This window comes from Macaca nemestrina, chromosome 2 (assembly GCF_043159975.1).
Source record: "Macaca nemestrina isolate mMacNem1 chromosome 2, mMacNem.hap1, whole genome shotgun sequence".
NCBI lineage: Eukaryota > Metazoa > Chordata > Mammalia > Primates > Cercopithecidae > Macaca > Macaca nemestrina.
Window position 1 is genome coordinate 161,900,073 of NC_092126.1, and position 22,462 is coordinate 161,922,534.

Sequence of the window (22,462 nt, forward strand, 5' to 3'; positions counted from 1 at the left end):
ATGTCCAAAAGAACTATTCTTACCTGCTGATCCAAAAGAGCCCAGAACATGGGCAATGGGATATAAAGGAATAGTACCCTGGTCAGTGCCTTCACATCCATAATGAGTTGCTTCTGCAAAAAGGAGGAAGAATAGGCAGAAATGCAAGAAGTTCTGTACGTGGCTTTCTTGCTTAAAGTAGAAGTGTCCAAAAAACAGTAGAGAGGAGGTTGAATGCAGTAGGATAGAATCATTCTGAACATTAGGAAAGACTGTATCAAGCCATAAGATGTTTCTGCATTTCCAACTTACTGGATATTTCTCAGCTGCCCAGTCTAGCCAGTGCTGTCGCTTTGGAATGTCTCCAGAACGGTTCTTGAAACGATTGGAAATAGCAAACTAGGGCAGAGCATAGACATCATGGGAGAGACAAACAGAAAAACATCCTCTGCCTTTTCCAACTTATTATACCTTCCTTCAAACACCATACTTTTCATGACTTATTCCAACTCTTTGACCTAATCAGGCACTGAATTTCAGAATATTTCTGATATAATTTTATAGGCACTGAATTTCAGAATATTTCTGATATAATTTTATCTATCACTTTAAGAAAGAACTTGCCATTCAAAACAAAAAATAACAACAAAAAAGAAAAAAGTTATCTGTCTATACATAATTACATTTCAGAAGACTTTTGCCAATTTAAAAAGATGATTACCTTTTTTAAACTTAATGGTTAAGTAGAGCCATAAGAAGAAGACTGGTTAATCTCAGCTTGTTAAAAAACATGGAAGTAGAACAGAGGTCATTGAGAAAAATGTATGTCCATGTTTGAAGGCCAAGATTCTCAGCATAGCATCTCTTTCTTTTGATTGAAAAAGGCAAGAAAACAATTTATGGACTTACCCAGATACATTTGAAAACTTGAGCCACTATGTTTCCTTCAGGGGGTGGTTTATTGTATATTTTGCTTCCCATTGCAAACACAACTGCAGTTGATACACAAACAAGTTTCTTAGCTTCTCATTCATTAGGTTGGTGCAAAGGTTATTGCGGTTTTGCCATTACTTTCAATGGCAAAAACCGCAATAACTTTTGCACCAACCTAAATAGCACATTCAATATATCAGTGCTAAGGGCAGGCTGCTGAACTGTGGGAGTGGCTGGGAAATCTCATAAAGAGGGAACTAACTTACATTTCCTGACTTTTGGAGTTATCAAAATTGCAGGAGCCAAGAGAAGATAAAATGGTATGTTGTTAAGAGAGATATCTATTGAGACTTTCATGTAATGACAGAAGTGGAAGTCATCTGTGACTTCTTACTCTTCTTTCTCCATCTCCATATCTGAAATGTTACCAAGTTTTATTGGTCCTCTTTCTTTAATGTATTGCCTATTTGCCCCCTCTTTCACTTTACTACTGCTACCACTCTTGTTCAGGACTTCACAACTTGTACTTTGGATTATTAAAATGGCCACCAACTAGTTTCTCATTCCCTAGTCTCTTCCTTCTTTAATCTGATGCCAAATGTTTCTTTCCAGGATCTATTAATACTTAACTCACCCAAACTCCTGGCCTGACTTTCCCAAATTCACTGTTATCCTGATAGTTATTGTTAGCCCTACCATCTATTTGAAGGTTTATCACATGTACCTTGTTAAGCATTTTACATACATTGACTGATTTAGCTTGACAAAATATGTGCCGCTATCTCTATTTTATACATGAAGGAATATTAAGGAAATTAAGCACCCTATACAAGGTTACACTGCTAGAAAATACCAGAACTGGACTTTTGACCTGAGGCTTGACTGACTCAAAAATCTATGTATTTAATCCTTATAATGCATCTCACTCACTAATTCTTAGACACTACTGGTAACACAGGTGAAAAAAACAAGGTCCCTGTCCTCAAAGGAGCTCACCTCAACCTGCTGTTTCCCACTTTATATTTCATCAATCTTTTTGAGGTACCCTATACTGTAACCACTATTCATCATTTTGACAAACACTTCTATTCTATACAATTTCTGTTCTTGAGCTCATTCTGTTTCTTTCAGCCCATATCTCTGTCCTTTAACCACATCTCCACAGCTAATTTAAGGGGATTTCATTTCTTTAATTTTTCAAATTAACAATGAGCTGGTATTACCTTTGTAGTTATAAAACAGTGGGTTTTTTTTCAATTTCATTAAATTAAACTCAATAGAAAAACTCCATCTTGGTTCCCTCCCAGATGCACTTTCCTCCTTAACAGATTTCCTAGCTTCAGCATGATGCCCCCCTAGTAGATCCTCTGCTAAAGATGATTTTTTCAGGGACCAGTAGCATTTTCCAGTATCCTTACACATCAGAATGCAGAGATCACTTTACTTTTCTCTCCCATCACTTTTTAATATCTCCATTCCTCTCAGTCAGATTCACTCTACCACTTTTTCTCATTCATCCTCTCAATTTCCCCAAAGCTTCTCCAAATAGCACCCTTTATCTATAACACCCTTCTCACGGTTGATAGAAAAAATAGTTCAGTAGAGGAATGCTAATCCTGAGAGTCAAGTGTGCAGATAAAAAAGTACCTAGAAGGCTGGGTGCAGTGGTTCACACTTGTAATACCAGCACTTTGGGAGGCTGAGGCGGATGGATGACAAGGTCAAGAGATCGAGCTGACCAACCTGGCCAACATGGTGAAACCCTGTCTCGTCTAAAAATACAAAAATTAGCTGGGCGTGGTGGTGGGCACCTGTAGTCCCAGCTACTTAGGAGGCTGAGGCAGGAGAATCACTTGAACCTGGGAGGCGGAGATTGCAGTGAGCTGAGATTGTGCCACTGCACTCCAGTCTGGTGACACAGCGAGACTCCATCTCAAAAAAAAAAAAAAAAAAAAAAAAAAAAAAAAAGGAGGTACCTAAAAAAGAGGAAAATTTTGGGTAGAGAATAAACTGCTCCTGAAACTAAGAATGATCCTAGAAAGAGGCTGGACCTTCTAATGGAAACTCCTTCAATTTCCTGCCACCAAATCTATTAATTCTTGTATTCACACTCATCCTGTCCTCCCTCCAGGTAGGTGAAGGTGATATTCCTCCTCCTATCCAAAGCTAATTTGCTCATATATGTTTTCATACTGATTATACTGTCTTTATCTTGTATCTTCAACTTCTTTCTGCACTGGATTATTCCTAATAACATTCAAACATGCTAACTATCCTTTCTTGAATCCACGTCACCTTCCAGCTATAAATACTATTTCACTTTCTTACTGATAGTGACAAGAGGCAGATAAATTCCCAGGCAGACATGGACGGGTCCCAGTGAAACCTGATCTTCAAGCCAAAGACAGTTTGAAGCCTGAAAACTGAGCTGCCGGTTCCTGATAGAGTCCATGACCTGAGTGAGAACTTCTATCTCCGTCTTACCCTCTCTCTCCATTGGTTCCTTTTGGATGATGGCTTTTAACCAATCAAGTGGTGCTTTTTCCAAACCCACCCATGGACCAATCAGCATGCACTCCCCCATTCAAAGCCCGTAAAAAACCCACACTAAGCCTCACAGACAGCTACCCACTTCGGGTCCCTTCTAGGAGCTCAGAGCTTTCCTTCTGCCACTCAATAAAATTCTTCTCTTCTCTGCTTTACTCACTCTCTGGTGTCCACACACCTCATTTCTCTTGGTCATGGGACAAGGACCCAGAACTTGCTGAACTGTGGGTGGTGGGAATGAAAGGGCTGTGACACCCTTGGTCAGCTCACCAAGCTGTGGGCAGCGAGAATAAAAGAGCCGTAACACGCTCCTGCTCGCTAGATTACAGAAGAAAGAGAGTTGTAACATGCTCCTGCTCGTTGAACGACAGGAGTGAACAGCTGTAACATTTCTGGGGGCTCAGACCTCGGGAATTCCTGAACAGGAGATGTAACATCCCTTAGGGCTCTGCGATTGCTAGCATCTCTGAGTTCTTGGGTGCCACCGTGTTCCCCTTGTCTAGATGCCACACCCAACACAGAAGCTGCTCGCTGCATGCCTAGTCCAGTCATGGGCTGAGCATGGAGCTGGGCACAGCATGGAAGTAGGCACAGGATCTGAGCAGGTGGGAGCCAAGTGCAGCCTACCAGGCTGAGCAGGTGGAGCAAGCCCAGTGGGCCAGAACAAGGCCCGAACAGAGGCGGCAGTGGCCACAGAGATTTCTGGCTGACAAAGCAGCACCAAAGGAATCCTGTAGCATTTACTTCTTAGTCTCCTCCAATCAGTCTTCAGCCTCCACCATTCTACCATAACTGATATAATCATACTAGTGACCTCCTTGTTGCTATATTTAATAGACATCTGTCACCCCTATCTTAATCTCCCACTCAGTAACATTTATCACGCTGAATGAATCCCTTCTTGAAATCCTCTTGGTATCCAAGATAGCACTATTACCACTTCGGCCATTCCTTCTTAGTCTTATTTGTGGGCTTTTCCTCTTTGCCTATCTTTTAAATCCTGGCACTCCTTGAAGTTTGAACCTATCCTCCCAACCCACTTTTTTTTTTTTAACCTTACTCTTATCTTACTAGCTTTTAGTTATCTATCTTCATTTCATGGCTTATTGCTACCCATATACTAATGACTCCAGATCTATATCTATAGTGCAAACATTTCTTCTACGCTCTAATCCTGTATTTCCAAATAACTGTTTGGTAACTCCAATTAAATATTCCAACTACATATAAAATGCAACATGTTCAAAACTAAATTTATCAACATTGCCCCAAACTGGCTTTTCCTCAGTATCTCAGTTAATGACCCCACTGCCTACCCAGTTGCTCAAGGTTCAGAACACTACATTAAACCTTGACTTATCTTCTCCCTTACTTAACATATGTAACCATTCTAAGGTTTGTTAATTCAACCAGGGCCAGATTAGGGTGAACTGAGTGAGGCACTCATCTCAAGCACTAAATTTAAGCAAATATCAAAAAATTCAGTAATCAAAATAAATATTATCCTTGCCTCATCTGAACACAATCCTTTCTCTACATTATAGAAACATCATTGAGAAATTAAAATCTAGCAATTATTCATCTGTTAAAATGTTTTGAGAGTTCCCCACTCTCCCTCACAATGAAGTTCTAATTCCTTGCTGGTTTAAAAGGCCCTTCATTATCTGGTTTCTGGCAGTTTCTCCTCTTTATCATTCTCATTCATGCTTTAAGTAATCCGAATGCCTTTAAAGCTTTTAAACATGTCATGCTATTTCTCAGCCTCTTGTCTTACAGCTACTGTGTCCTCTTTCTGCATCACTTATAATTTCTTTATTGATTAACTGCTGTTCGGCCCTTAGGTCTCACCTTAAATGTCATTTCTTTAGGCAAACTTTTTACAACCCCCAAAGTATTATTTATTTATTTATTATTTTATTCATTTATTTATTTATGAGATGGGGCTTGTTCTGTTGCCCAGGCTGAAGTGCAGTGGCACAATCATGGCTCACTGCAGCCTTGACCTTCCAGGCTCAAGCGATCCTCCCATCTCAGCTCCCAAATAGTTGGGATCATAGGTGTGTGCCATCATATTCCACTAATTTTTAAATGTTTGTATAGATGGAGTCATGCTATGTTGTCCAGGATAGTCTCAAACTCCTGAGCTCACGCAATCCTCCTGCCTCGGCCTCCCACAGGTGTGAGCCACTGTGCCCGGTCCCTCAAGGTCTTAATTAAACATTCCTTTTATGTGGTTCCCATAGCTCTCTCTGTACTTTCCTAGATCATGCTATATTGATCTGGGAAATACTGATCATACTATATTGTAAATTCCTTTTACTTGTTTGCCTTCCTCTCTCTACTGAACTATATAGCTCTTTGGGAACATGAACTCTCCAGGTATCCAATTCACCAGTGTGATCCCAATACCTAGCACATAATATGGCACACAACAGGTTCATTAAATGTTGGTTAAATAAATGATTGAATGAAAAAATAAATTAATTGGCTGGGCGCGGTGGCTCATGCCTATAATCCTAGCACTTTGGGAGGCCGAGGCGGGTGGATCACAAGGTCAGGAGATCGAGACCATCCTGGCTAACACGGTGAAACTCCGTCTCTACTAAAAACACAAAAAATTAGCCAGGCATGGTGGCGGGTGCCTATAGTCCCAGCTACTTGGAAGGCTGAGGCAGGAGAATGCCAGGAGGCAGAGCTTGCAGTGAGCCAAGATCATGCCACTGCACTCCAGCCTGGGTGACAGAGTGAGACTCTGTCTCAAAAAAGAAAAAAAAAAAAAAGAAAAAAGAAATTAATTATAGTAAAAGATCAGAGAATTGAGTTATCGATTAGTACCCAGAAAACTGAAGCTGCTGACTAACAATGACAGCTAGCACTTAACATTTCATAATTTATAAAACATTTCATTTATATCGTCTCTTTTTTATCTTCATAATTACTCTATTATGTAAATATTATCATGCAAATATTCGGGAAAATATTTGGCTTTGAATGAAGAAGGAAGTAGGGAATATATTATCACAGCTCACCTATAATAAATTTCCTTGGCATTGGGAATTCTGAGTACTACTATCACCACCCTCCCATCCACTCCCTGTTAGATAATACACTGAACATTGAGTCTCTGGGCTGTTTTTCCTCTGTTGAGCTCTTTATGGGTTTGCACTGGATATCTTCCAGGGGGGTGTCACGCTGAGGCTCAGAGTGAGAACAGGTTTCCAGGTCAATGATTAGAAATAATCATGCCCAAGTTTTCCCTCAGGCTGTGTAAAATAAGGAACACCATATCCCTCTTCTCTTCCAGGACTGGGTTCTCAGGGATAAAAAGAACGCCACTTGATTTAAGTTGCATTAATTTTCACCTACTTATTCACCTCCTCTTATTCTCTTTACTCAAGGGCAGACTCTTTGGGGGCACTCCAGGGGGGCACTACAGAGCAGGGCAGAAATAGCTAAACCTAGAAGCTGTTTTAAAAGGCTTAGAGAATTTAAAATCTTTTCCAATTACCAGATAAATAAGTATCATATGAAGTAAACTAGTTTGAAAGAGGGTTATCTTCCTTGCTTCCCTATATATTGTAGTGTAGAGCAGTGGATCTCCACCTTGAGTATACATTAGAATGACCCGAGATACTAAGAAATGCCCAAGTCCCTGACTGGCCCAGAGTTTGATCTTTTTTAAGGCTCCCCAGAAAGCATCTATGCAACCTTGGACACTTTTCTTAAAGTTTCTGACTTCATTCAGAATCTACCTCCAAAGTTGAGGGGAAACCCTTACAATAACTGTTACCCAATAGGCCCTAGTGTGAGGATTGAATGAAACAGCTTGTGTAAAGTGCCTACATGATGCTTTACATGTGACAGGTATCAATGATTACTAGTTTCCTTTGCTTCACTGAACTTACCAAGTGCAATTACCATGAGCAATCCTGGAACTCCAAAAGCCAGTGCATAGCAGTCTTCTCCAAAACACTGCACATCTCCTAAAGAAAATGGGATGTGAGGAGGAAAGTAACTCTGAGTCTTGAATATTTGATGTTTTATTCTACAAGTTCAGGTTGTCAAATAAACCTGAGCTTGCAGAATAGACATAACCATCCTCTTTCCTCCCATCACCCAATCCATAATTCTTCCTTTGGGCCAGACAAATCAAGACTAAAATAAATTTTCACAGGTTATCAAGCTCTTATAAAAGGAGACGATGGACAGGAGAAAGCCTTGAACAGCTTTTTGGCTGACCAGAGCAAAGCTTTTTCCCATCAGAAAAAATCCTAACCTCTCAGCATGGGTGTGATAAATGTAGAAATCAAGCTCCCTGCATTGATGGACAGGTAGAAGACTGAGAAGTATCTAGTCCGTTCCTCTGCCTGAAACAAACAGGATAAATCATCAGTGCAATGTGTCCCCTAGCTCCAGCCCCATTCCATGTTCAGATTCAGAGCTGAAGGTACATACAAAGAGAAAGATTCAGATATTGCTTCCATAATACCTGAATTTCATATTATTAATAGATATTTAAAAACATGGCTGGCTGACCCCAATCATTTACTCACCTTTCAAACTCCAGAGCAGCTTTAACATTCTTTTCCTCCCTTTGCATAGGTTAAAAATAATCTTCCTGTCTTCAGTGCCACTACTGTGTCCTGTATATAGCTATTTGAATATTAATGTCTTTGCATTAAATGTCTGCATTTGTGTGTGTGTGTGTGTGTGTGTGTGTGTGTTTTGTTTTTGTTTTTGTTTTTCTGAAATGGAGTCTCACTCTGTTGCCCAGGCTGGAGGGCAGTGGTGCAATCTCAGCTCACTGCAAGCTCTGCCTCCTGGGCTCAAGCCATTCTCCTGCCTCTGCCTCCCATAAATGTCTGTTTTGTCAGTGTGTTGTGAGTTTCTTTAGAGCAGAAATTTTATCTTACTAATTTCTGTAATCCCCAGTAACTTGCACAGCATCTGACATATATTAGGGACTCGATAAATGTTTATTGACTGTATTAACTAAGTGAATGCCTGATTTAGTTAAATAATAGATTTTGTGGTAGGAGTGTATGGTAGGAATAGTACCAGAACATAGGACAGTAGAGTCAACTGTTAACGAAGCAGGATAGTTCACCTAGTCCTTAAGGGAGATCTGCCAGAGAGTCTAAAAAGAAATCAGCAGGCTTAGAAGTGGCTAGTAGAAACCTGGAGGCGGATTCGTCCTACTAAGTGAAATATCTTTGTGGAACAGTTCTCAAATGAAACAACTTTCAAATAAAGTTGCTGATGTTTCATTCATTATACACTGACATGCTTCATTCTGACACCCCAGATCTCTCCCTGCCACATTAGAACAACAAGTCCTTCCCCATTGTCTATTTATAGTGTGTTTTGTTTCCTCTCCTGGTTTCAATTTAAACCTTATTCCACTCATCTAATTTGTATAGTTCATCATACATAGGGTCCCACTTGCCAAAAGTTGGTTCTTTCTCCAAAGTCAGCAAGCAATTATGATCTATGGACTCTTGGACAGATAAAGAGTATAAAATAACCCAAATGGCCTGAAAGGTGGGAAAAACACTAGAAGACAGGACAGCATAGCAGAGGCAGAAAGAGATAATAGGCATTATATCAGGGTAGAAGAGGGAAAAGGAAAGAGAGAGAGAGAGAGTGGGGGGCGGGGAAAGAGAGAGAGAGAGAGAAGTGGTGAGGGGGAAAAAGAGAAACTGGAAAAAAGATAAACAGAGAAGACGGAATGGATACATGAAGACAGACAAAACTGAAAACTGGAAACAAAAGTGAGGAAGCCAGAAATGTTGAAAGATCTAGAAATAGACTACTTCCTTGCCTATTTGTCACTGCTTTCTCATAGAGGCCCATTTATTTTTCACTACTGGTAATGGAAAGTATTTAGGAAGAGAGGGAATGATCAGCCAGGGAAATTCATCTATAGACATTCATTATGTTTCCTTGCAATTGGTCATTTTCCCCTTTCATGGAATCTCAAAATGAGATGCTTAAATCATCTCTATACTACTCATCACCTCCCATTCCCAAAGTGCTTACCATATCTTTTCCTAAACACCTCAAGTTAGAGTAAACTTAACAATTGTTTGAAGTTTTTCCACCCATCAGGCAAAACACTGGCTTCTTGGAGGCTTTCACTCATTGGTCTCAGGTTTAATCACTGACATTCTTCCAGCATCTATAAGCAGCTATAGTATTCTCCTTAGTTCGTATCCAGACTAACCATCCCCGTTTCCTTCAACCTTTCCTCATAAGACATGCCTTTTAGTTAATCTACCACCCTGGTCTCTTTCCTTTGAAACTGTTTCAGTTTTCCTCACTATTAATGACCAGTATCCAGCATTGAATACAACTGCTCAGGTAAGATCTGATCAGTAGATTACTTCAATCTTGGCAAATGGCTACCTGCCAGGTACCACTGTTAATGCTGGCTCTATATTCTTGAAAATACAAAATAACAGGATTCTTACATGTTTTTCTTCAAACTGGTCTCCACCAAAAGCTGCCACACAGGGTTTGATGCCTCCTGTCCCCAAAGCTATTAGACTCAGGCCGACTAATGATAGGACTCTGAAATGGAGAGGTGAGAATGCCAACCATGTTGATACTAAATGCACCTGTAGAGATGGACTACATAGCTGCAGAGGGGAAAAAATGTGTACAAGGGCAAAGATTCCCTTCACATTTCTACCCCATGGGTACTTTCCATTTGCCTTTATTCCTAGGAGGTATTCATGGGCACTTACCATATTTATGATCCTTTGGCTTCTGCAAGAAAGTATGCATTACGTGGGAAGATTTCATCCCTGGTAGTTCCATTTACCCCTTACGAGCATCCGATAGAAACAGATACTGAAGGAACTCCAAAGTTAACACACTGGTTCCCAATCTTGTTTTAGTCAAAGGAGTACTTCAACAGAAAGACCTTTTAAGGACCCTGATCTCACATATCCTCACCAAAATTTAAAAAAAATATATAAAATGTTCAAATTCATCATAGCTAATAGCAACAGTGTCAAAGATATTTGACGGGACACCAATAAGAAAGTAGTATTTATTAAATATCAAGGCCAGGTGCAGAGGCTACGCCAGCACTTTGAGAAGCCGAGGCGGGTGGATTACCTGAGGTCAGGAGTTCAAGACCAGCCTGGTCAACATGGTAAAACCCCGTCTCTACTAAAAATACAAAAATCAGCCAGGTGTGGTGGCGGGCACCTGTAATCCCAGCTACTCGGGAGGCTGAGGTGGGAGAATCACTTGAACCCAGGAGGCAGAGACTTCAGTGAGCTAAAATCACCCCACTGTACTCCAGCCTGGGCAACAGAGCAAGACTCTGTCTAAAAACAAACAAACAAACAAAATTTCTAACTCATAGGATAAATACATGTACACAGGCACACAGGCGCATTATAACATGAATACATATAAACTGCTTCGTGAACAGCTGTAATCCTCTCTACTGACTGAACAAACAGACATCAGAATTTATCAAATGCCTCTGATCCCATAAACATCAATAGCAACTGAAATATATGGAACTACACATAAATGTAAATATTCGAAGCTTTGAGTATGACTTCTACAATTAATTAAAAGGAAACATTATAGACTTTTTTTAATAGACTTTTTTTATTCATCCATGCAAAGTATAGTTGCATGGATGAATAAAAAGGTGAGGGAGGCCGGGCGCGGTGGCTCAAGCCTGTAATCCCAGCACTTTGGGAGGCCGAGACGGGCGGATCACGAGGTCAGGAGATCGAGACCATCCTGGCTAACACGGTGAAACCCCGTCTCTACTAAAAAATACAAAAAACTAGCCGGGCGAGGTGGCGGGCGCCTGTAGTCCCAGCTACTCGGGAGGCTGAGGCAGGAGAATGGCGTGAACCCAGGAGGCGGAGCTTGCAGTGAGCCGAGATCGCGCCACTGCACTCCAGCCTGGGTGACAGAGCCAGACTCCGTCTCAAAAAAAAAAAAAAAAAAAAAAAGGTGAGGGAATATGTAGGGTGTGAAGGTTTTGTTTATTTTCAAGCATATGAAGAGGATACTAACTAGGCATTCTACAAGTCCCAAAAACAGATGAGCTCAAATAAAGCAGGAAAGAGTTCAACTGGTTATAAGACTGTTTTTCTTAACCTCTTTTGTAGTAAAATTATAGATTGGAAATAAAGGGACATCTCTGGTAAGAAAATAGAAAATCATTTGTAACGAATGTTTGAGAAAAGCAGTTTAGTTGATCCCATGGTTTTACTCACGTGTGTACCACTTGTCCTCCCAGTATTGGTAAGGCACCCAAGGACTTGATCACATGGCCAAGCACATACACCAAGGAGAGATAGATGATTGTCCTGTTGAGAGAGCTAAATCAGTCAGTCTAAAACCAGAACTGAGAGACTTGAATAATACAGACTTAGGGTTCATACTGTTCTCAGTGTGGGGATAAATGGAGGAGGAGGAGGAAGGAGTGGAGGAGGAAAGAATTATCTGAGAAATCCAAATAGAGACAATAATGGTGAGTGAAGTAAACAGACTAGGAAAAAGGAGTGGAATTCTTCACTCTGTAGTGTTCAAGTTCCCTTCCTATACCCACCTTCCCCTTTCCTTCTACCCGCTCACTTCACACATACACAGAGAAACCCTACTTTGTACGGACATGACAAGAACAAGGTGGATTTGTAGCAAAAGTAATAATGTTTTAAAATGGGAGAACCAGTAGAAGAGGATATTTGGACTTTAGGCGTTTTTCTCAAGGAATGTCTTTTGCTGTAGGGAGCAAGAGGGGTCAAGGAAGAACTTCAAGTAAACAGGAATGGCTAACCCAACGACTTCCTCAAAATTAAAGAAGCACTGGGAGGTAAAAAGCTCTCAGGTTCAGCCTGGGTAACTTGGATTCTTGGATTAATTGTAATCCTCACCACAGTTTCTTCAGGGACAAGTTAACAAGGGTAAGAAAGGAGCCAGGGACTTAGAATAGACTGTCCAGTTATGAAAACCATGCATTTGGAAGGAACATTCTGTTGTATTGTTTTCTCAAAGAACTTGAACAGCAAATAGAAAGTAGAAGAATAAGGAACTCCACTAAGAACATATAGAGAGATTCACACATTGGAATATGGCACACTACAACATATATTCCTTATGTGTACTACCACACCAGCATTCCTACATACAAGTAGAATGTTAGCATTATAATGAACCTTGGAAATTATACAGTTTACACCTGCAATTTTTAAGATGTTATATGCTAATGTGGAATGCAGAGAATAGAATGGAATAAAGATAGCAAAGAGAGGCCGGAGATGTCAAAACTCTCAGGATGTGGATTTCTCATTCTAAGTGCCTAATCCTTGGGTCGGCTTTCTAGGGCAGGGACCTTAAAGGGTCTGGTGGGTAGGGGGCAGGAAGTTAGGTAACTAGGCTGGGCACGGTGGCTCATGCCTGTAATCCCAGCACTTTGTGGGGCCAAGGCAGGTGGATCACGAGGTCAGGAGATCGAGACCATCCCGACTAACATGGTGAAACACTATCTCTACCAAAAATACAAAAATTAGCTGGACATAGGGACATGCGCCTATAATCCCAACTATGCGGGAGGCTAAGGCAGGAGAATTGTTTGAACCAGGAAGTCAGAGGTTGCAGTGAGCCAAGAGATGGTGCCACTGCACTCCAGGCTGGTGAGAGAGCAAGACTCCATCTCAAAAAAAAAAAAAAAAAAAAAAGAAGTTAGGTGACTAATGTAGGACTAATTAACATCAGGGGCGGGGACAAGCTTTCCCAAAAGATCTTGTAACATCTTCTAGAGAAAGGTTCTCCTTGTTGTAATAAGAAGAATAAATAGCAAGAAAGGGAATAAAAAGGAACAGAAAAAAAATGCTAGCTATCATGAACCCCAAACAGATGATCTATCTTAGATCATCATAGAGGGGAAAAAAAGGAGTTTGAGCCAAAGTGATAAAGTCTGGGTAGTAAGATCAGTATCGAATTGATGGACTAAATCAGGGGTGTCCAATCTTTTGGCTTCCCTGGGCCACATTGGAAGATGTATTGTCTTGGGCCACACATAAAATACACCAACACTAACAATAGTTGGTGAGTTAAAAAAAAAAATTATCATAATGTTTTAAGAAAGTTTACAAATTTGTATTGGGCCACATTCAAAGCTGTTCTGGGCTCCATGTGGCTTGCAGGCTGTAGGTTGGACAAGCTTGGACTAAATGAATGACAGAAGTATAAGTGGTTTAGGAGGAAAATAGGCAACCTTATAGATAAAAACAAAACAAAACAAAAAACAAAACAAAACAAAAAACAAATAAACCCTCATAGGAAATAGTTTAGATATGAAGGATATCAGAGAGGAAACTAATGGCAGGAAACTAATAGGAGGAGCAAGAAGTCAAGAGACCTGAAAATTCTGCATTTCAAATGAGATATTAGGGTCATTGTAATCCCAGCCACAGGACACAGAAATGCTTTAGGTTGACTTCACTAATCCTTCAATTTTACAAATCAAGAAACTGAAATCCAGACAGGTCAAATGACATTTCTAAACAGTGACTTTTGGGCTAGTTGCAGTGGCTCACCCCTATAATCCCAGCACTTTGTGGGGCTGAGGTGGATGGATCACTTGAGGTCAAGAGCTCAAGATCAGCCTGGCCAACACGGTGAAAACTCACCTCCACTAAAAATACAAAAATTAGCCAGGCATGGTGGTGCGTGCCTATAATCCCAGCTACTTGGGAGGCTGAGATGGGCAGATCACTTGAACCCAGGAGGCGGAGGTTGCAGTGAGCCAAGATCCCACACCACTGCACTCCAGCTTGGGAGACAGAACGACACTCCATCTCAAAGAAATAAAAAAAATAAATAAATTAAATAAATAAATAAAAATAAATAAACAGTGACTTTCTTTTATTGTAGAGATGAGGTCTTGCGATGCTGACCAGGCTGGTCTCAAACTCCTGGCCTCAAACAGTCCTCCTAACTCAGCCTCCCAAAGTGCTAGGATTACAGACATGAGCCACTACACCTGGCCCCAAAGTGACATTTTAATTAGTATTAGGGTTAGGTGTAGAGCTTCTATATTTAACTCATAACCCAGCATTCCTTTGCTTTTATCACAAACAAGTTAATGTGGAAAAAGGAAATGGAAGAGAAAGAAGTAATATATTTTATTTCACCATAAGAATATAAAAAGCCAGAGCCATTTTTAGTAGGAGCTTAGGAACCGAGAAGAGGTATATACAGAGGTTGAGAGTGTGTAGTGATGGAAGAGGAAGAGACCTTGCATGAAGAAAAGAAGGTCAGTTCAGATCAGACAAAAAAGAGGAGAAAGGACATACTATGCAGACCCACTGGGAGAAAGAGAAAAGATAAGTGTGGAGAAGACATTCAAAAGCATAATAACTCCAAGATGGCCAAATAGGAACAGCTCCGGTTTGTAGCTCCCAGCGTGGTCGATGCAGAAGATGGTGATTTCTGCATTTCCAACTAAGGTACGTGGTTCACCTAACTGGGACTGGTTGGACAGTGGGTGTAGCCCATGGAGAGTGAGCCAAAGCACGGTGGGGCATCGCCTCACCCAGGAAGCACAAGGGGCTGGGGGATTTCCCTTTTCTAGCCAAGGGAAGCCATGACAGACTGTACCTGGAAAATCGGGACACTCCCAACCAAATACTGTGCTTTTCCAATGATCTTAGCAAATGGCACACCAGGAGATTATATCCTATGCCTGGCTCAGTGGGTCCCATGCTCACGGAGCCTTGCTCACTTCTAGTGCAGCAGTCTGAGGTTGACCCGCAAGGCAGCAGCCTAGCAGGGGGAGGGGGCATCTGCCATTGCTGAGGCTTGAGTAGGTAAACAAAGCAGCCAGGGAAGCTTGAACTGGATGGAGCCCACCACAGCTCTGCAAGGCCTGCTGCCTCCATAGACCCCACCTCTGGGGTCAGGGCATAGTGGAACAAAAGGCAGCAGAAACTTCTGCAGACCTAAACGTCCCTGTCTGACAGCTGTGAAGACAGCAGTGGTTCTCCCAGCATGATTTTTGAGCTCTGAGAAAGGACAGACTGCCTCCTCAAGAGGGTCCCTGAAGCCCATGTAGCCTAACTGGGAGACATCTCTCAGTGGGGACTGACTGACACCTCATACAGGCAGGTGCCCCTCTGGGACAAAGCTTACAGAGGAAGGATCAGGCAGCAATGTTTTCTGTTCTGCAATATTTGCTGTTCTGCAGCCTCCACTGGTGATACCTGGCAAACAGGGTCTGGAGTGGACCTCCAGCAAACTCCAACAGACCTGCAGCTGAGGGACCTGACTGTTAGAAGGAAAACTAACAAACAGAAAGAAATAGCATCAACATCAACAGAAAGTACATCCACACCAAAACCACATCTGTAGGTCACTAGCATCAAAGACCAAAGGTAGATAAAACCACAAAGATGGGGAGAAACTAGAGCAGAAAAGCTGAAAATTCTAAAAACCAGAGCACCTGTTCTCCTCCGAAGGATTGCAGCTCCTTGCCAACAATGGAACAAAGCTGGATGGAGAATGATTTTGATGAACTGACAGAAGTAGGCTTCAGAAGGTTGGTAATAATAAACTTCTCGAAGATAAAGGAGGATGTTTGAACCCATTACAAGGAAGCTAAAAAACTTGGAAAAGATTAGATGAATGGCTAACTAAAATAAACACTGTAGAGAAGACCTTAAATGACCTGATGGAGCTGAAAACCATGGCATGAGAACTATGTGATGCATGCACAAGCTTCAATAGCCAATTCAAACAAGTGGAAGAAAGGGTATCAGTGATTGAACATCAAACAAATGAAATAAAGCAAGAAGAGAAGTTTAAAGAAAAAAGAGTAAAAAGAAATGAACAAAGCCTCCAAGAATATAGGACTATGTGAAAACACCAAATCTACATTTGATTGGTGTACCTGAAAGTGACAGGGAGAATGGAACCAAGTTGGAAAACACTCTTCAAGATATTATCCAGGACAACTTCCCCAACCTAGCGAGGGAGGCCAACATTCAAATTCAGGAAATACAGAGAACACCGCAAAGATACTCCTTGAGAAGAACAACCCCGAGACACCTAATTGTCAGATTCACCAAAGTTAAAATGAAGGAAAAAATGTTAAGGGCAGCCAGAGAGAAATGTCAGGTTACCCACAAAGGCAAGCCCATCAGACTAACAGCAGATCTATTGGCCAGAAGAGAGTGGGGAATTAAACACTCTTAAAGAAAAGAATTTTCAACCCAGAATTTCATATCCAGCCAAACTAAGCTTCATAAGTGAAGGAGAAATAAAATCCTTTACAGACAAGCAAATGCTGAGAGATTTTGTCACTACCAGGCCTGCCTTACAAGAGCTCCTGAAGGTAGCACTAAATGTGGAAAGGAACAACCGGTACCAGCAACTGCAAAAACATGCCATATTGTAAAGACCATCAATGCTAGAAAGAAACTGCATCAACTAACGGGCAAAGTAACTAGCTAACATCATAATGACAGGATCAAATTCACACATAACAATATTAACCTTAAATGTAAATGGGCTGAATGCCCCAATTAAAAGACACAGACTGGCAAATTGCATAAAGAATCAAGACCCATCAGTGTGCTGTATTCAGGAGACCCATCTCAAGTGCAGAGACACACATAGGCTAAAAATAAAGGGATGGAGGAAGATCTACCCAATCTACCAAGCAAATGGAAAGCAAAAAAAAGCAGGGGTTACAATCCTAGTCTCTGATAAAACAGACTTTAAACCAACAAAGATCAAAAGAGACATGGAAGGCCATTACATAATGGTAAAGGGATCAATTCAACAAGAAGACCTAGCTATCCTGAATATATATGCACCCACTACAGGAGCACCCAGATTCATAAAACAAGTCCTTAGAGACCTACAAAGAGACTTAGACTCCCACACAATAATAATGGAAGACTTTAACACCCCACTGTCAATATTAGACAGATCAATGAGACAGAAGGTTAACAAGGATATCCAGGACATGAACTCAGCTCTGCACCAAGTGGACCTAATAAACATCTACAGAACTCTCCACTCCAAATCAACAGAATATACATTCTTCTCAGCACCACATGGCACTTATTCCAAAAGTGACCACATAGTTGGAAGTAAAGCACTCCTCAGCAAATGTAAAAGAACAAAAATCACAACAAACTGTCTCTCAGACCATAGTGCAATCAAATTAGAACTCAGGATTAAGAAACACACTCAAAACCACATGACTACATGGAAACTGAACAACCTGCTTCTAAATGACTACTAGGTAAAAACGAAATGAAGGCAAAAATAAAGATGTTCTTTGAAACCAATGAGAACATTGGCTTTCAAATGTTGAAAGCCAAATTGACACAACATACCAGAATCTCTGGGACACATTTAAAGCAGTGTTTAGAGGTAAATTTATAGCACTAAATGCCCACAAGAGAAAGTAGGAAAGATCTAAAATTGACACCCTAACATCACCATTAAAAGAACTAGAGAAGCAAGAGCAAACAAATTCAAAAGTTAGCAGAAGGCAAGAAACAACTAAGATCAGAGCAGAACTCAAGGAGATAGAGACACAAAAACCCTTCAAAAAACCAATGAATCCAGGAGCTGGATTTTTGAAAAGATCAACAAAATCAATAGACTGCTAGCAAGACTAATAAAGAGAAAAGAGAGAAGAATCAAATCGACACAATAAAAAATGATAAAGGGGATATCACCACCGATCCCATAGAAATACAAACTACCATCAGATAATACTGTAAACACCTCTATGCAAATAAACTAGAAAATCTAGAAGAAATGGATAAATTCCTGGACACATACACCCTCCCAAGACTAAACCAGGAAGAAGTTGAATCTCTGAATAGATCAATAACAGGTTCTGAAATTGAGGCAATAATTAATAGCTTACAAAAAAAAAAAAAAAAAGCCAGGACCAGACGGATTCACAGCCGAATTCTACCAGAGGTATAAAGAGGAACTGGTACCATTCCTTTTGAAACTATTCCAATCAATAGAAAAAGGGGGAATCCTCCCTAATTCATTATATAAGGCCAGCGTCATCTTGATAGCAAAGACTGGCAGAGACACAACAAAAAAAGAGAATTTTAGACCAGTATCCCTGGTGAACACCGATGTGGAAATCCTCAATAAAATACTGGCAAACCGAATCCAGCAGCATATCAAAAAGCTTATCCATCACAATCAAGTCGACTTCATCCCTGAGATGCAAGGCTGGTTCAACATATGCAAATCAATAAATGTAATCCAGCATATAAACAGAACCAATGACAAAAACCACATGATTATCTCAATAGATGCAGAAAAGGCCTTTGACAAAATTCCACAGCCCTTCATGCTAAAAACTCTCAATAAAGTAGGTATCGATGGAACATATCTCAAAATAATAAGAGCTACTTATGACAAACCTACAGCCAATATCATACTGAATGGGCAAAAACTGGAAGCATTCCCTTTGAAAACTGGCACAAGATAGGCATGCTCTCTTTCACCACTCCTATTCAACATATGTTGGAAGTTCTGGCCAGGATGATCAGGCAAGAGAAAGAAATAAAGGGTATCCAATTAGGAAAAGAGGAAATCACATTGTCCCTGTTTGCAGATGACATGATTGTATATTTAGAAAACCCCATTGTCTCAGCCCCAAATCTCCTCAAGCTGATAAGCAACCTCAGCAAAGTCTCAGGATACAAAATCAATGTGCAAAAATCACAAGCATTCCTATACACCAATAATGGACAGAGAGCCAAATCCTGAGTGAACTCCCATTCACAATTGCTACAAAGAGAATAAAAAACCTAGGAATCCAGCTTACAAGGGATGTAAAGGACCTCTTCAAGGAGAACACAAACAATTGCTCAATGATATAAAAGAGGACACAAACAAATGGAAGAACACTCCATGCTCATGGATAGGAAGAATCAATATTGTGAAAATGGCCATACTGCCCAAGGTAATTCATAGATTCAATGCCATCCCCATCAAGCTACCAATGACTTTATTCAGAGAATTGGAAAAAACTACTTTAAAGTTCATATGGACACCAGAAAGACACCACATTGCCAAGACAATCCTGAGTTAAAGAACAAAGCTGGAGGCATCACGCTATCTGACTTCAAACTATACTACAAGTCTACAGTAATCAAAACAGCATGGTACTGGTACCAAAACACATGTATAGACCAATGGAACAGAACAGAGGCCTCAGAAATAACACCACACATCTACAACCATCTGATCTTTGACAAACCTGACAAAAACAAGAAATGGGGAAAGGATTCCCTATTTAATACATGGTGCTGGGAAAACTGGCTAGCCCTAAGCAGAAAGCTGAAACTGGATCCCTTCCTTACACTTTATACAGAAATTAATTCAAGATGGATTGAAGACTTAAATGTTAGACCTAAAACCATAAAAACCCTAGAAGAAAACCTAGGCAATACCATTCAAGACATAGGCATGAGCAAGGACTTCATGACTAAAACACCAAAAGCAATGACCACAAAAGCCAAAATAGACAAATGGGATCTAATTAAACTAAAGAGCTTCTGCACAGCAAAAGAAACTACCATCAGAGTGAACAGGCAACCTACAGAATGGGAGAAAATTTTTGCAATCTTCTCATCTGACAAAGGGCTAATATCCAGAATCTACAAAGAACTTAAACAAATTTACAAGAAAAAAAACAAACAACACCATGAAAAAGTGGGCAAAGTGTATGAACAGATACTTCTCAAAAGAAGACATTTCAGCAGCCGACAGACACGTGAAAAAAGGGTCATCATCACTGGTCATCAGAGAAATGCAAATCAAAACCACAATGAGATACTATCTCACACCAGTTAGAATGGCAATCATTAAAAAGGCAGGAGACAACAGATGGAGAGGATGTGCAGAAATAGGAATGCTTTTACACTGTTGGTGGGAGTGTATACCAATTCAACTATTGTGGAAAACAGGGATCTAGAACTAGAAATATCATTTGACCCTGTCATCCCATTACCGGGTATATACCCAAAGTATTATAAATCATGCTACTATAAAGACACATGCACATGTATGTTTATTGCAGCACTATTCACAATAGCAAAGACTTGGAACCAACCCAAATGTCCATCAATGATAGACTGGATTAAGAAAATGTGGTACATATACACCATGGAATACTATGCAATCATAAGAAAGGATGAGTTCATGTCCTTTGCAGGGACATGGATGAAGCTGGAAACCATCATTCTGAGCAAACTATCACAAGAACAAAAAACCAAACACCGTATGTTCTCACTCATAGGTGGGATCTGAATAATGAGAACACATGGACACAGGGTGGGGAACATCACACATGGGGGCTTGTCGTAGGGTGTGGGGGCCAGGGGAGGGATAGCATTAGGAGAAATACTAATGTAAGTGGTGAGTTCATGGGTGCAACAAACCAATATGGCACATGTATACTTATGTAACAAACCTGCACATTGTGCACATGTACCCTAGAACTTAAAGTATAATAAAAAATTAAAATTAAATTAAAATTTTTTATAAAAGCATGATAAACACCTTTAAGAGAGTGGTTCTAAGTGATTGCCCAGGTCAAAAATCAAAACCGATGAGCCTGGGTAATAGCATATAAAATCTAGGAACTATGACTAAAAGTGTTTTCCTTTCTTAAAACCAACTTGACACTACAAATAGTATCCTTGAGAAACCAATATGCATGTCTAATAATTTTTGTTTTCCCACTGTGTACCTATTGATTACTCTTTCCTGTGTGTAGCTCTGAAGGAAGAATCACTTCTTTCCTGGCATAGGGAGTTCCTTAAACAAGAGTCAGGGACTCTGGATGCCCATTTCCTCTTAACAAATCTATTATTCTGGGATAGCAAAGAGAGGAAAGATTTTTAATAGAAGTTGTTTACTAAATTCAGGAAATTGCACTTCAGGGTTTGAACAATCTTTCTAATGTTATAGAAGGCTTTTCACCCTCAAGGTAACACCTGAATAAAAGTAAACACACCACACACACACACACACACGCACACACACAAACACATACTCAGGCAGAGAAACATATGAGAGGTGGGGAAGAACTTAACGGTTTGAAACAAAAATCTATCCATTTTCCTCTAGCAAATGAAGAAAATAGGCTACAGGTTCAAATTAGAGAAGATGGTAAAGGAAGAGTCTTGTCTTTTTTCTGATTTTCCAACTTAAGGAAGGGTAGTTTTAAGTACTTACTCTCTTTTGTTGCTGTTATCATCTGTTTGTATATGTTAACACGCACACATGCACACGCACACACACACAAATATGACTACAGGAGAACAAGTTATCCACGTTTTCTCAAACTACTCCCTTTGTGAAAGAGATACCAATCACCCCCAAGTTTTCTTATTTAAAAAGCAACCACAGGCCGGGCGCGGTGGCTCACGCCTGTAATCCCAGCACTTTGGGAGGTCGAGGCAGGCAGATCACGAGGTCAGGAGATCGAGACCATCCTGGCTAACTCGGTGAAACCCTGTCTCTACTGAAAATACAAAAATTTAGCCGGGCATGGTGGCCAGCACCTGTAGTCCCAGCTACTTGGGAGGCTGAGGCAGGAGAATGGTGTGAATCCGGGAGGCAGAGCTTGCAGTGAGTGGATGCGCTACTGCACTCCAGCCTGGGAGACAGAGTGAGACTCCGTCTCAAAAAATAAATAAATAAAAAATAAAAAGAAAAAGCAACCACAATACCCACAATAAAATAAAAGTAACCTTCATGCCTGTCTACATCTACCTGCAGTAAGTGGCTACATTTGAGGGTCAGAGGGTGAATAAATTTATGAATTCAAAGAGTTACTGTGGGCCTGCTACGTGCTAGGCACTATTCTACGTGCTCTCGCATAAAAATATAAATCACAGCTGGGCACAGTGGCTCACACTTGTAATCCCAGCAATTTGGAAGAGGGAGGTGGGTGGACCACTTGAGGTCA

The 22,462-nt window shown here is 40.6% G+C and overlaps 1 protein-coding gene across 3 annotated transcripts in view; it reads right to left on the reverse strand.

Moving 5' to 3' along the window:
- The window catches only part of LOC105470295 (solute carrier family 15 member 2), a 51,988-nt gene that overhangs the window by 21,847 nt on the left and 7,679 nt on the right, over positions 1 to 22,462 (reverse strand). For all 3 annotated transcript variants that reach the window (XM_011722135.3, XM_011722136.3, XM_071092355.1), the window contains 7 exons: positions 11,712 to 11,804; positions 9,930 to 10,029; positions 7,736 to 7,826; positions 7,365 to 7,442; positions 889 to 971; positions 292 to 378; positions 24 to 113 (listed from right to left, as the gene is read on the reverse strand). In XM_011722135.3, coding sequence (XP_011720437.2) covers positions 24 to 113; positions 292 to 378; positions 889 to 971; positions 7,365 to 7,442; positions 7,736 to 7,826; positions 9,930 to 10,029; positions 11,712 to 11,804 — 622 coding nt within the window. The remainder of the gene's footprint in view (positions 1 to 23; positions 114 to 291; positions 379 to 888; positions 972 to 7,364; positions 7,443 to 7,735; positions 7,827 to 9,929; positions 10,030 to 11,711; positions 11,805 to 22,462) is intronic.